At 34.3% G+C, this 14,066-nt stretch overlaps 1 protein-coding gene across 3 annotated transcripts in view; it reads right to left on the reverse strand.

Moving 5' to 3' along the window:
* LOC111050230 (gastrula zinc finger protein XlCGF17.1-like) overlaps nucleotides 1-14,066 on the reverse strand; it is a 95,160-nt gene that overhangs the window by 53,504 nt on the left and 27,590 nt on the right. Inside the window, exon 1 of one of the 3 annotated variants that reach the window (XM_039430085.1) lies at nucleotides 8,005-8,204. The exons of 1 other annotated variant lie outside the window; for it this stretch is intronic. In XM_039430085.1, coding sequence (XP_039286019.1) covers nucleotides 8,005-8,016 — 12 coding nt within the window. In that variant the 5' untranslated portion in view covers nucleotides 8,017-8,204. Of the gene's footprint in view, nucleotides 1-6,458; nucleotides 6,612-8,004; nucleotides 8,205-14,066 lie in introns of those variants that run through there. One more of the 3 variants, XM_039430060.1, reaches the window with a different exon arrangement.

Genomic DNA, 14,066 nt, shown 5'->3' on the forward strand with positions numbered 1-14,066 from the left:
GAGCAGTACATGGTGATATTGTTCCAAAAGGAATGCCTGATTTGACTGTTTTTACATTGGGCTGCTGAAAAAATTATAAAAAAGTCGAATGGGACATCAATTTAATTCAATTTGATTGCATTACAACCTGTATACCAAGCCTAACCCCAACATATCTATGAATTTTCATCTTAGCTAATAATATTATAGGCAGTGTGATGTCACATCTTTCCTTGGCTTACACAAATTGAACAGTTGCCATCCAAAGCCTATCTTAAAACAAACAAATGACCTTGGAATGAGTCTCAGTATTTTTAGTAATATCAAATCACTGTTGCTTCCCTGATGATGATATATAAATCAAATATCGCAACCACCCTGGCATATGGACAAGATTATAAGTTGAAGAAAAAACCATAAAACACATTCAATAAATGAAGATCACTGTTAAGCCCTGCACACACACATCGATTTTTGTTTGTTCTATATTTTGACATCCTTATCAATTGCATCTCCATTATCTCATATCAAATATCCATTGCATTTCCCTAATACTTCACTAGAGCAGGGTATTTTCCCTGATGATCTGAAACAAGGAAAAATTTTGCCAATTTTCAAGAGTGGTGATTCTGAAAGAGTTGAAAATTATAGACCCATTAGTATTCTAAATGTAATAAGTAAAATTTTTGAAAGAGTAGTTTTAAATAGGTTATTGATGCACCTGGAAGAAATTAATTTCATATGTGATGAACAGCATGGGTTCCAGAAAGGGAAATCTACTAAGACTGCAATAGTATCCCTTGTTGAAAGACTAATAGATATAATAGATTCAGGTGAGAAGGCAGCCGCAATATTTCTTGATTTATCCAAAGCTTTTGATTGTGTGAACCATAGAATATTATTGGAAATACTAAAAACTGTAGGTGTGAATGGTATAGAACTAAAATGGTTTGAATCATATCTCATAGGTAGAAACCAGTGTGTTGAGCTTACCAAGGTGGATGGGAATGAAATAGTAAAAATTAAATCTCAAAAACTGGAGGTCCAGGCTGGAGTACCTCAAGGCTCAATTCTGGGTCCCTTACTGTTTCTGTTGTATGTGAACCAATTACCAAAAGAGTTAAAAGATCACAGAGCTCTGTTGTTTGCTGATGACACATCGCTTATCTTTAACAATTATTTATTAGTCTAGAAATAAATGCTTTTACTGGAGTACAGTCAATTGTCCAATTCTTGAAGCAAAGGCAATTAACAATAAATAGTAAGAAATGTCAATTCCTACAATTCAAAAGTAAATATAATTCAGTAGAGGATAGAGAAATAAATGTGTTTGTAGAGGAAAATGAATTAGACCAAGAAGAGAAAGTAGCATTCTTGGGAATTTTATTGGACAGGAAATTAACATGGCATCCTTACATTGAGAGGATATGTAATAAGATATCATCTGGGGTATTTGTCCTGCGGCAGCTTGCTAGGCTGAATGATAAAAAACTACTGTTAACTGCTTACCATGGACTTATACTATCTCATATTAGGTATGCTATTTTAGTATGGGGTAATTCATCACAACAAAATATGGACAGAGTGTTTAAGATTCAAAAGAAGGCACTCAGATGTATAGAGAAAGTGAATAGGTTAGACTCTTGTAGGCCTTTATTTAAAAAGCTTGATCTATTAACTGTGCCATCTTTGTATGTATATGAAGTTGTAATGCATGTGAAAACGAGTGGTGTGATCCAGAATTCAGATGTTAATGAGTATAATACGCAAAACAGAGCAGATTATCATATAATGGGTCACAATAGTAGGTTATTTGAACAAAAACCAGATTATAAATTGGTAGGAAATTTTATAACAAGCTACCTCAAATCTTGAAAAGGAATGATGATTTGAAGATTTTCAAAAAACAAATGAAAAAATATTTAGTTGATAAAGCTTTTTATAGTGTACAAGAATTCCTTTCAAACCTAAACTAGGTTGAACTACTTAGTGTTAGAATTATTATGTAATAACATGACTTGTCTTATACTCCATGACTGGAGTCTTTAGGACGTAATCTTAAAAAAAAATTCTATTAGATAAATTTCTATTTAGATTGAACAAATGATATTTGTCAAGTTCCATTTAATCTGATATAATTCATAAGTATGGCAAAATATCATACAAACAAAAATCTATATGTGTGTGTGTGTGTGTGTGTGTGTGCAGGGCTTTTAATTGAATTCTCAATAATTTACAGATTGTTGCCAGGTAATCCATTGGAATGTGAAGTTCAAATCAATGAGCTGCTACCATCTGGTGCTACCAATCTGTTGGGGGTTGCTCTGGATCAGGGACTGACTTGATCATCTCATGTTGAATTTTTTCAAAGGAATTGAATTCAAAGCAATGTTGAGGCTCAGCAGCGTGCTAGATAGAGAAGAGGTGGTTCTGTCCTATCATTGCTGCTATGAGTCACTGCTGTCCCCTATAGGGGAGCATGTCCTAATCACAAAAGAGAATTATATTATGTTAGAGTGATACCACCTAGATACTCATGTAGGTCTTTGTTCAAATAGAAATGATTTTTGTAAGTCCCCGGTTTCTGAAACCTGAATCACAAGGCAATATTTACTATTGGGTTGTGATAAGTTATTGATAGAATCAATAGAATAATTCAATGGTTGAAAAATGGAAGTTGTTCCTTTCAATAAATTAACAAGTATACAATACATTTTGAAATTGTTATATTTCATGTTGCAATATTTAATAATATAATACTATAAAAACATGTAACTTATAATTATAATACTGACATAATATAATATGTAACTTAATAATAATTCAGTTGCAAAGTGATTGGACAGTGAGTGCAGATATTCGTCAATACAATAGAATATTCAGGAATGTTGTTAAACTGAAGCAGCACCATAGTTTCATGAAAGGAACCCATATTATTGGTCAAAAAGTTTTCAAATATCTGCTCCCATGATATAAGAAATCCCAGACTCGGAATCCATTTGATAAAAGAGTTAAATACTGGCTAGTGGAGAAGTGGGATAGCATTTTCGACAATAACATATTTTAGTGATATGGTAGTTAGTTTTGGATGGCCTCTACATATTTATTTTTGTAGCCATTCATTTTGATCTGTGAAGGTAATTTATTTATGAGTTTTTTTCAATCCTTATGTTTATTATATATTTTTTGAATGTAGGCCTACCTAACATCAATGTCATGTATTTGTTAAATTACCTATGCCAATAAAAAATAAATTATTAATTGAAAAATGTCGAAGATTTACATTCTTACACAATACTCAGTGGATAAAGAATAATTTTTCTAAACTAAGAGAATTCATCAATGACACTATCATACTCAGAGATCTTCTGAAAGTGTGAGCTCCATGAGTGTTTCTAGACCTAGGCAAGGATGGTGGAACCAGGTTGAGGCTGACTATAGTGAGGTACGTTATGATGGCAGTGTAGAAAGATAGTAGAACAGTGTTGCCAATTCTCTGCCTTGTCACTGTCTCCTATGGAGGATAGCTGATAATGGTATATATGATGTAATATTAACAAGAAAATTTTGATTAGAGTAATCAATTATATTTCATTTTTCATGAAAATTTATATTTGTCAAAGATTAAATACAAGATTTCCATAATTATTGAGATTGAATATTCTGTTAATTGATTATATTTCTACATTGTTAGACAATGATCTGGCAATGCTGCAGAGCTAGAAAAGGATAGCGCTTTCAGCTTTGAAGAATGATTCACAGGGGAAGCAAAACCAATGTTAATCAAATACGGCCATTATAACGTGGACCTCACTATAGAAGAGCTAATGAGGGAGAGGCAAAGGATAAAGCTGCATGACGTTGAGTTGATGGTGGGGCAAAATATCAACATGATACTATTTATTGAATGACTTGATAATTTTATTGTGGATGGTGACCATGTGAGCAGGTAATGCTTGTGAGTAGGTAATGGAAATGGCAAGGTTGATTTCATAAGGCTGGCCACTAAAGGTAAGACATGCATGATACACATATTGTCATAGATTGTTGTGTCATCAAAGTGAAAGGCTTCCAAAATTATGTGTTTTTTTTCTTTGCTGCGTTATTTAAGTTTGAATTTTTAATTTATTGGAAAAAACAGGTTGGGTAACCTGTTGCCACCCGTAGGGGTCCCTAAGAGGACGAACCGAACACCACTTGATCTGGAGGCAAACCGGAATCAGACACAAAGGCTCGTTTGAAGTCCGGAAAACACCTGGACCATTTCTGATAAGTTTTGACCTGTTGCTATGCGACAACTACTCTCCCGCCACTCCTAGCGACTCCCCTCCCTCCAGGTAGTGCAAAAGCATGGCCAATCCCCTCTCAGAAAGGAGAGAATTTCAGTCTTGTGAGATGACAACCGTGGTGTATCTGGAGGACACCGAACACCACAAGGAGTCCAGCCGTTCCCAAGAGGTTGCTCAACCTACTGTTCCAACCACACACCACACTGTGAGCAGCATCCCCAACTCCGCCCCTCCACAGACACCAGCCCAGGGTGACCCTGGCAATTTGAATAGAGTCAAGGTGTGGGCCAATATTCGGAACCTCAAAAAATGTTGTTTGAAGCCTTTAGCTGTGATGACACAACAATGAATGGCGACATGAGTGTACACACATGTTCAACACACTTGTCCTGTTATTAGTGACCACCCTAAGAAACACAGTAAAATAAATTTTAATGAGTACACGTGAAGTCACGAGTTTCAGCTAGTAGTTGTTTCTCCTTTATGTGTTCTTATATGTTTCTTCAAATGAGATGATTGAGCACATTTATAGTCACAATATTCGCAGCTGAAAGGTGTTTCTCCTGTATGTGTTCTGATATGTGATTTCAAATTCCCTGCAGTAGCACATTTATAGTCACAATACTTGCAGCTGAAAGGTGTTTCTCCCGTATGTGTTCTGATATGTGATTTCAAATTCCCTGCAGTAGCACATTTATAGTCACAATACTCGCAGTTGAAAGGTGTTTCTCCTGTATGTGTTCTGATATGTACTTTCAAAGTACTAGATTGAGCACATTTATAGTCACAATACTCGCAGCTGAAGGGTGTTTCTCCTGTATGTGCTCTGATATGTGCTTTCAAAGCACTTGATCGAGCACATTTATAGTCACAATACTTGCAGCTGAAAGGTGTTTCTCCTGTATGTGTTCTGATATGTGATTTCAAATTCCCTGCAGTAGCACATTTATAGTCACAATACTTGCAGCTGAAAGGTGTTTCTCCCGTATGTGTTCTGATATGTGATTTCAAATTCCCTGCAGTAGCACATTTATAGTCACAAAACTCGCAGCTGAAAGGTGTTTCTCCAGTATGTGTTCTGATATGATTCTTCAAAGTACCAGATTGAGCACATTTATAGTCACAATACTCGCAGCTGAAAGGTGTTTCTCCTGTATGTGTTCTGATATGTTTTTTCAAAGTACTTGATCGAGCACATTTATAGTCACAATACTTGCAGCTGAAAGGTGTTTCCCCTGTATGTGTTCTGATATGTTCCTTCAAAGTACTTGACCGAGCACATTTATAGTCACAATAGTCGCAGCTGAAAGGTGTTTCTCCTGTATGTGTTCTGATATGATTCTTCAAAGTACCAGATTGAGCACTTTTATAGTCACAATACTTGCAGCTAAAAGGTGTTTCTCCTGTATGTGTTCTGATATGTACTTTCAAAGTACTAGATTGAGCACATTTATAGTCACAATACTCGCAGCTGAAAGGTGTTTCTCCTGTATGTGTTCTGATATGTTCCTTCAAAGTACCAGATTGGGCACATTTATAGTCACATAACTCACAACTGAGAGGTTTTTTCCCAGTGTGTTTTCTCATGTGACTCTTCAAATAACTGATCCATCTTGTTTCATAGCTGCCGTCAGCACAGCTGAAGAGCTTGATCTTCTTGCCAGCCACAGTTGGCTCAGTGCACTTTTCCACTGGAGAGATTGAATTCTCATTCAGTCCACCCATTTCTGTTGCATTGGCAGTCACAGTTGTGCTGCAGTTTGAAGGCCACATCTCAGTTTCATTATCCACTGAACATCCTTCTGCCTCTTGCTCAACTGCAAACACCAACAATGCAACTTGTAAATGATTAAAGCAGAATAAAGTAGTGACATTAACTAGAGTAAAACACTCACAAAATTTTCCTTGCCCTACCTCAATCATACCTAATTGATTATCATAATCATTATTCACCAATTGATACAATAGTTTATACAAACCAAGAGTGTTGTTGTCGATTGTAAAAATAGTACATAAAACATAAGGAATGTGTATAAATGCAACTTATACCTATAACTGTTGCTATGGCAACCACATCTGATAGCCATTACACTACATAATTATTCCTTCATTTCCTATTTTCTCCATTTACAATCATGTGTTATTATCATTGATGAATGAAAATGAATGAAATAATAACATGAATCTCACCATTTTCTTCCTCTTTGATGAATATTAGATTATAGCCAGGAATTAGATAATGTTGTTGGCTGAAATCATCATCAGTTGGAGAGCATGCAGTGCTGCACTCTGGCGTTGGTTCTTGGCTGCTATCATTCTCCTGGTTAACTCTTGCCATCTGCAATATTGACATCACAGACAATGAGGAGACAATCGATCATTGTTACACTTCATGAGAAAGAAACAAATATTGGTACTGTAAGGCTCAACTCACACTTACGTGACTTAGGTCCAGAAGAGACTCAACTCTAGCGATAGCATGTGTTTTCAAATGATGACGTCGCGGAGACTAGAATCAACTGGTCTGAGTGTCACCATTTGGAAACACATGCTATCGACTAGAGTCGAGTCTCTTCTCGACCTAAGTCACGTAAGTATGAGTTGAGCCCTAGTCGTAAAGGGACAGTAACTACTGAAATTGACTGCTGTCTTGAGCTATATCACGATAATTCCAGATTATTGATAGTAATTGTAATGTTTCTCAAAGATTATGAAATTGCAAGCTTAGGCCAGCCATTCACGTTAAGCCAAAGAGCTATAACTGTACAGATATTTGTCTGCACTCTGCAGTACACCTGGACAGGCAAGAGGTACTACTGTGCACTGGGTGAGAGAGGGTAGTTGAAGTTGAAATAGAAGCCATCAAGTTCTGCTCTCTAGCTCAAGATAAACTGATTGCTAGTTTGGTGGGTGTAAACAGTAAACAGACAAGAATGCTAGTCAATGAACTTTCCTCTGTATTCATACACTTGTAATGTTATTGACAATATTGCGATATAGACATTGATTTTTCCTTGAATTCGATGGAAATAGAATTTTATGTAATTTGAACAACCTGGTCTATCTGTGGGACTTCCTACAATTCAATCCAAGCGCTAATAATAATAACAAGCTGGTGATCTGTGCTCTGTTAGTGTCTGAGCACTTGAAAAACTTAGAACTTGACGTTCTGAAATCTTGAAGAACTGAAAATAGGCCTATAACCATACTAAGTAAATTAGGGATCTATATGGAAAATTTCAAGTTAATCAGATCAGTAGATCAGACGTGATGATGCGTCATTTCCTACTTCCCATGTCCAAGATCACCATTATGCTTTTATTATTTTATATATTTCCCTCCCAAAATTTAGCCACCCAAAGGGCTTTGTCATTGCATTTGAGGAGGTCGTCATAAGAGCAGTTTGTGTGACATGAAATGTGGAAAGAGCAATAGCAACACCAACACTCACACTTTATAGTTGCTTTTAGTGTGAACAACAACATGCAAGTCAAAAAGTGTCTGCTTTAATGACATTTTTCAAATTTTGCTTTTTGGTTCATGCATGATCTAACCTGCACTTGCTCTTGCACACTTAAGAATTCAATGTGATCACAACCTTAATTAAATAGGTCAAAAATAAAACTCAATTCCAAATATTTTTGTGGATTCAGAAACAATAATTGTATTCATTTAACAAGCTGATAAGCGATATTGTTTTTTACGGTTATGTTGAAAAAATATTTCAATAACTCACCTTCTTATCCATTATTTTATTAATAGTACAAACACATATAAACCAACAATGAATGGGTGGTGAATATTTTTTGCTGCGTTCGATTATTTATTGATAATTTTTTTAGAATTTATTCATAGTACAATCCAAAGCTTTCTTCCAGCTTCCACTTTCAGTCCTTTTTCTTTTTTCACCCAATCCAAATATACAATTTCACCCAATATATTGGAATCGTGAAAAAGACGTGAAACCACTTCAACCAACCGACACTTCTTCCAATAGCATATATAATATTCAAACACCAACTCACCCAATATACCACTTCATCGATCTATAGTGAAGTCCACGTTATAATGGTAGTGAAGAAAGGTAGGGGAAAAACTTTGCTAAGTCTCTCCATTTTGCCACTGAGTGTACACAGCTGTTACTCGATTCATCCCACTAAATTTTAACTAATAATGATTAGCATTTCCTTGATAAAATAATCAATTTAATGTCAGATTGACCAAGAAAATTCATTTTTTCATAATTTTATCAAAATTTATTTTTTCATAACTGAAATCAGATTTTTATTTCTATACAAACCTGAAATGGCGGCTAATTTAAAAAGCTGTGATACACCAATCTGAATCTCAAAACAACAGAAATTAAGTTATTTGGTAGTTATTCTATTCCAATTTCTTTTAAAAATAATAGAAAAATAGAAATACTTCTCAAAAAAGTAATTTTAATGGAAATAATTCTAAAATAACCTCTCAATATCATTTATACCGGTATGAGTAGGTCAAACCTTTACATATAGGTCAACTGAAGCATGGATGAAGTCCATAGTGAGGCCCACGTTATAAAGACAGTGAAAAAGGATACATGAGCGGCGTTGCTGATTCTCTGCCTTGCTAGATCATATTCATACATTGTCGAATAACGATCTGGTAGTGTTGTGGAGCTAAAAAGTATAGTGCTATCAGCTTTGTCGAATGATAGACAAGGATAGCAAGACCAATGTTAATGAAATACTGACATTATAACGTGGACCGCACTATAGGATGGTTAGTTATCAACTTTTAAAATGTCATTTCAGGTATTTTAATTTGTGTTCCTCATACGGTAATGTCTAAAAATTATTCAAATGTTCCAGAAATACATTTTTAATCAATTATACAAATTGTGTACTCAAGTATTTTGATAGAATAAAGAAAAAATGGCGGCTGAGAATGGTTTGTTCACTTTTGTACAGTCACTGTCAAAAGTGAAAATAAAATATTCTGTCAAACTGACAACATTGCAAAGTGAGAGAGAGATAGCACTAACTGTTTTGTTGTATGATAGAAAAGGACAGCAACAGTATTGTCAATCGTACACTGCCATTATAATGTGGACCTCACTATACTATGCTGTATTCTAGTGGCTTAGTTCATAGTGCATGGTCTATGAATACAGGTCATGACACTCATGTTCCTTATGGAGCGGCCATTTTATGGGGTCTTTATGTTGGTATATTTGAAAATCAAATCTATTTTTATTTGCTTGTAACAAAATTATGCATTTTAAAAACAATTTTCTGTTTAAGATAATACACAAATTCAGGTTTTCAATTTTTCAATAATGAAATTTCAATAATAAATGCTCCAATTATTCATTTATTTATTATTAAAAATTGTTATTATTCTTGTAACTCAAGGATAATGATTCATTAAGTATTGGGACAAGACAGAAATATGTGAGGCCAACTTCAAAAAGAGTTTTAGTTCCCCAATCAATTGAATCTAAAAATCAACAATTCAGTTCCTAGTTGAAATTCATTCTACAATTCAAAGCCAAGCAATATCTCTTGAACAATATAACAATGCATCATGGAATTGTATCATGACCTGTATTCATATACATTGTAATAGTGTAACAGACAGTAATTCACCACTTTAGAAATAACATATTTCTGTTGTCACTGCTATTGCAGATTGAAATGCCTTTTATGTAGAATGTAGATGTACAGTGCTAGTTTAACCATAATGTAACCTATAAGCTATAACGGTATATTATCACAGGATAAATCCTGATTTCTGTGGTACTTGAAATATGTGGATGTTTTAAAACACTTCATAACTAGCCTATATATTTGTAGCAGAGCAAATGGGTACATCGATAATGTGTGCTATCAAGCAGTACATTTTTTCTTCACTTGTTTCAGAGAGAAGTGAAGCATAAAGCTCCAAGTGTTTAAACTATCATGAGGTCCATGTTATAATGACAGTATTTGATCAACTTTGGTTTTACTATCCTTGTCTATCATTCGACATAGCTGGTGGTACTATCCTTTTCTAGGTCCACAATGATGCCAATTATGTTTTTGACAGTGTAGAAATATGATTAATCAATGCAGAGAATCAGCATCGCTATTCTTCTATCTTTATCCACTGCCATTATAACGTGGACCTCACTACAGTTACTTTGCCTGTGTTACATAATATGTATTATTATTTATCAAGCATAGAGAATTTTGTTTCCAATATCCATTCCATTTTTCAATATCAATAATACACAGATATTGAACTGTCCCCCTTAATTAATTTCAAAACAACTTCATTTATTATGATTCAAAAATCTATTTTTTTTATTATTAAGAGAAGAAAAGTGATTAAACTGATAGATAGAATCTATTTTATAATCTATGTCACAGAAATATGTCATTTTCAAAGTGGTGGATTTCAGTCAGCTACTCCAATAAGCCACTGGAGTGCAGCACAGTTGTTCGATGAAGTGGTCGTATTGGGTGAGTTGGTGTTTGGATATAACAGTGAACTCTAAAACTAACTGGGATATAAAGGCTATTGGATGAAGTGGTTCCACATTTTTTTTACGATCCCAAAATATTGGGTGAAAAATAAATTGGGTCTGTTGGTTGGCCCCCAATTATAAGAGTCGTCTTAACCATAGAAGTGGAATTTGGAATGTTTACCTAGTATAGGAGAAAACATGGCAAAGGAAATATCAGATAGTTTAGGTAAGAATATAAGTGATATTATAAATAATTATAAGCCAAATGTAAAGGTACCCAATTCTATGATTTTTCTACCCATAATTGAGCAGGAAATTATTGAAGCCTCAAACTCTTCAAGAAACAGTAGTGCGCCGGGTCTTGATAATAGAATTTTAAAAAGCATTGGAGAATTAATTTGTAAACCTCTGGCTCATGTCTTCAATTTGAGTCTATCAATGGAACTTTTCCCAAAGCAATGAAATTAATTTGTGTCTATCCATAAGAGTGGAGATAAGCTAATTTTAAATAGGCCTATATCACTAATAAGTAAATTATCAAAAATACTGGGAAAGTTAGTAAAAGTTTGGTTGATGAGCTATCTGGAAAAGTATAATATAATTTATCCAAACCAATTTGGTTTTCATACTGGAATAAGTACGGAATCAGCAGTTCCAGAGTTGTCAAAATTGGTTATCCATAACCTACAGGAAAAAATAAGTGTTTAGCTGTATTTTTGGATCTGGCTAAGGCATTTGACTCTGTGTCACATGATTTATTACTTAAAAATTTTGAAGCAATAGGAATTAGAAATACAACTCTGGAGTGGTTCAAGTCCTACCTTAGCAATCGTCAGCAGAGAGCAACAGTTGGAAGTCACATGAGTGCAGAGGGATCCATGGAATTTGGAATTCCTCAAGGAACGGTTTTAGGCGCAATTTTATATCTTATATTTGCAAATGAGTTGTGCTCCATTCGAATCATAGGTAGGACAAATAGCATTTGCAGATGACAAGGCCCTGCTTTTCCAGGGTAGAAACTGGGATAAGGTATTTCAAACAGCAGAAACAGAACTCTCCAAGGTCACCACATGGATGGGGGACAACCTATTAGCATTAAATGCAGGGAAAACAAATTTCCTAACTTTTTCTATAACTGATATATCACCAAACCATCAAAGTCTTCAATAAAGCTTCAGTATTGTAAAGGGAAGAATCAAAACTGTGATTGTCCTCTCATTAAGCGCTCTGATAATGTTAAAAATCTAGGTATAATTGTAGATGATTGATTGAAATGGGATGAGCATATATCGTACACAACTAAGAAAATAAGAAAGCTCATTTATATGATCTACCAGCTTCGTCATACAGAGTTGGTGAAAAGTCCAAGAACGGCTTCATATCTCATACACGAATGTTATTTGATGGTGGGTGTGATTGGGGATCCTACTCAAATTGGAAATACTACTTTACTATGACTTCAAAAATCTGGTCCGCCATCTTAAATGCAACTTATTTTTTTAAATAGGAAGGTGGTCATGTGATACATGATTTAGATACGAAATTTCAAGAAAAAATGAATGGTGAAAACTGCACATTGATATATCTCAAATCCTTCAGAATATATTCATATTATTAATCAATACTATTCAAATCAAATCAAATCATTATTTGCCATACAATAAATACATATTCAAAACATAATAAAAGAAAATATAATTTTATAATCAAAAGTATAAAATAATTAAAATAAAATTTAAGCATAAATAATACCAAAATCATAATTAAATTCTCAATGGTAATCCGGCATCACCAGCAAAAGGAATCAAGCCTTGCCCGCTGGAGAGAGTTGCAATCAGCTAGTTACAAAAAATTCAAAGCAGAAAGGAGAGAAACAAGTCCGAGAACGGCTTAATATCTCATACACAAAGGTAATTTGATGGTGAGTGTGATCGGGGATCCCTCTCAAATTGAAAATATTTCTTTAATATGACTTCAAAAATCTGGTCCACCATCTTGGATACGCCATATTGAATGCAACTTTATTTTTTTAAATAGGCAGGTGGTCATGCAATACATGATTTCGATACGAAATTTCAATAAAAAATGAATGGTGAAAACCGCACATCGATATCTCAATCCGTTCAGAAGATATTCACATTATTAATCAATACCACTCATGTATTTCATTTCTGATATGCATGATATTGGTTAATAATGTGAATATCTTCTGAACGGTTTGAGATATCGATATGCGGTTTTAACCATTCATTTTTTATTGAAATTTCGTATCGAAATCATGTATCGCATGACCACCTTCCCATTTAAAAAAATAAAGTTGTATTCAATATGGCGTATCGAAATCATGTATCGCATGACCACCTTCCCATTAAAAAAATAAAGTTGTATTCAATATGGCGTAAATATTTTCAATTTGAGAGGGATCCCCGATCACACTCACCATCAAATTACCTTTGTGTATGAGATATTAAGCCGTTCTCGGACTTGTTTCTCTCCTTTCTGCTTTGAATAGTATTGATTAATAATGTGAATATATTCTGAACGATTTGAGATATCAATGTGCGGTTTTCACCATTCATTTTTTCTTGAAATTTCGTATCTAAATCATGTATCACATGACCACCTTCCTATTTAAAAAAATAAAGTTGCATTTAAGATGGCGGACCAGATTTTTGAAATCATAGTAAAGTAGTATTTTCAATTTGAGTAGGATCCCCAATCACACCCACCATCAAATTACCTTTGTGTATGAGATATTAAGCCGTTCTCGGACTTTTCACCCACTCTGTATAATATCTCAAAAAGATATTATTGAAATAGTATATTTCTCATTTGTAGAGTCACTTTTGAGATATGGACTGTTGGTTTGGGGCGCAGCAAATTACAACTTAAAATAGATTCTATTTTTAAAGCTCAGAAATGTACTATTCTAAAGGTTATGGCGAACAGAAACAACAGTTTTCCAACAAGTGAATTGTTTACCGAAAATAGAGTTCTCAGCGTCAGACAGTTATATGTATTAGTTTTAGTAATTCATATTAAGAAGAATATACAAATTTTACCAATTTAATTTTTCATCGCCACAACACCAGAATTAGAAATCCAAATTTTCTTTTCATTCCCAGAATGAACACAGCTTTTGGTCAGAGATCTGTACAATATTTAGGTCATAGAATTTACAATAAAATCCCGCAGATCGCAAAGGACGAAATAAATATAGATTTTTAAAAGAGCAGTACGGAATTGGTTACAATATAACCAAAACATATAAAACATTATGATACTGGCATTTACCAGACTGAGGAGCT

This window comes from Nilaparvata lugens, chromosome 1, assembly GCF_014356525.2.
Source record: "Nilaparvata lugens isolate BPH chromosome 1, ASM1435652v1, whole genome shotgun sequence".
Classification (NCBI taxonomy): domain Eukaryota; kingdom Metazoa; phylum Arthropoda; class Insecta; order Hemiptera; family Delphacidae; genus Nilaparvata; species Nilaparvata lugens.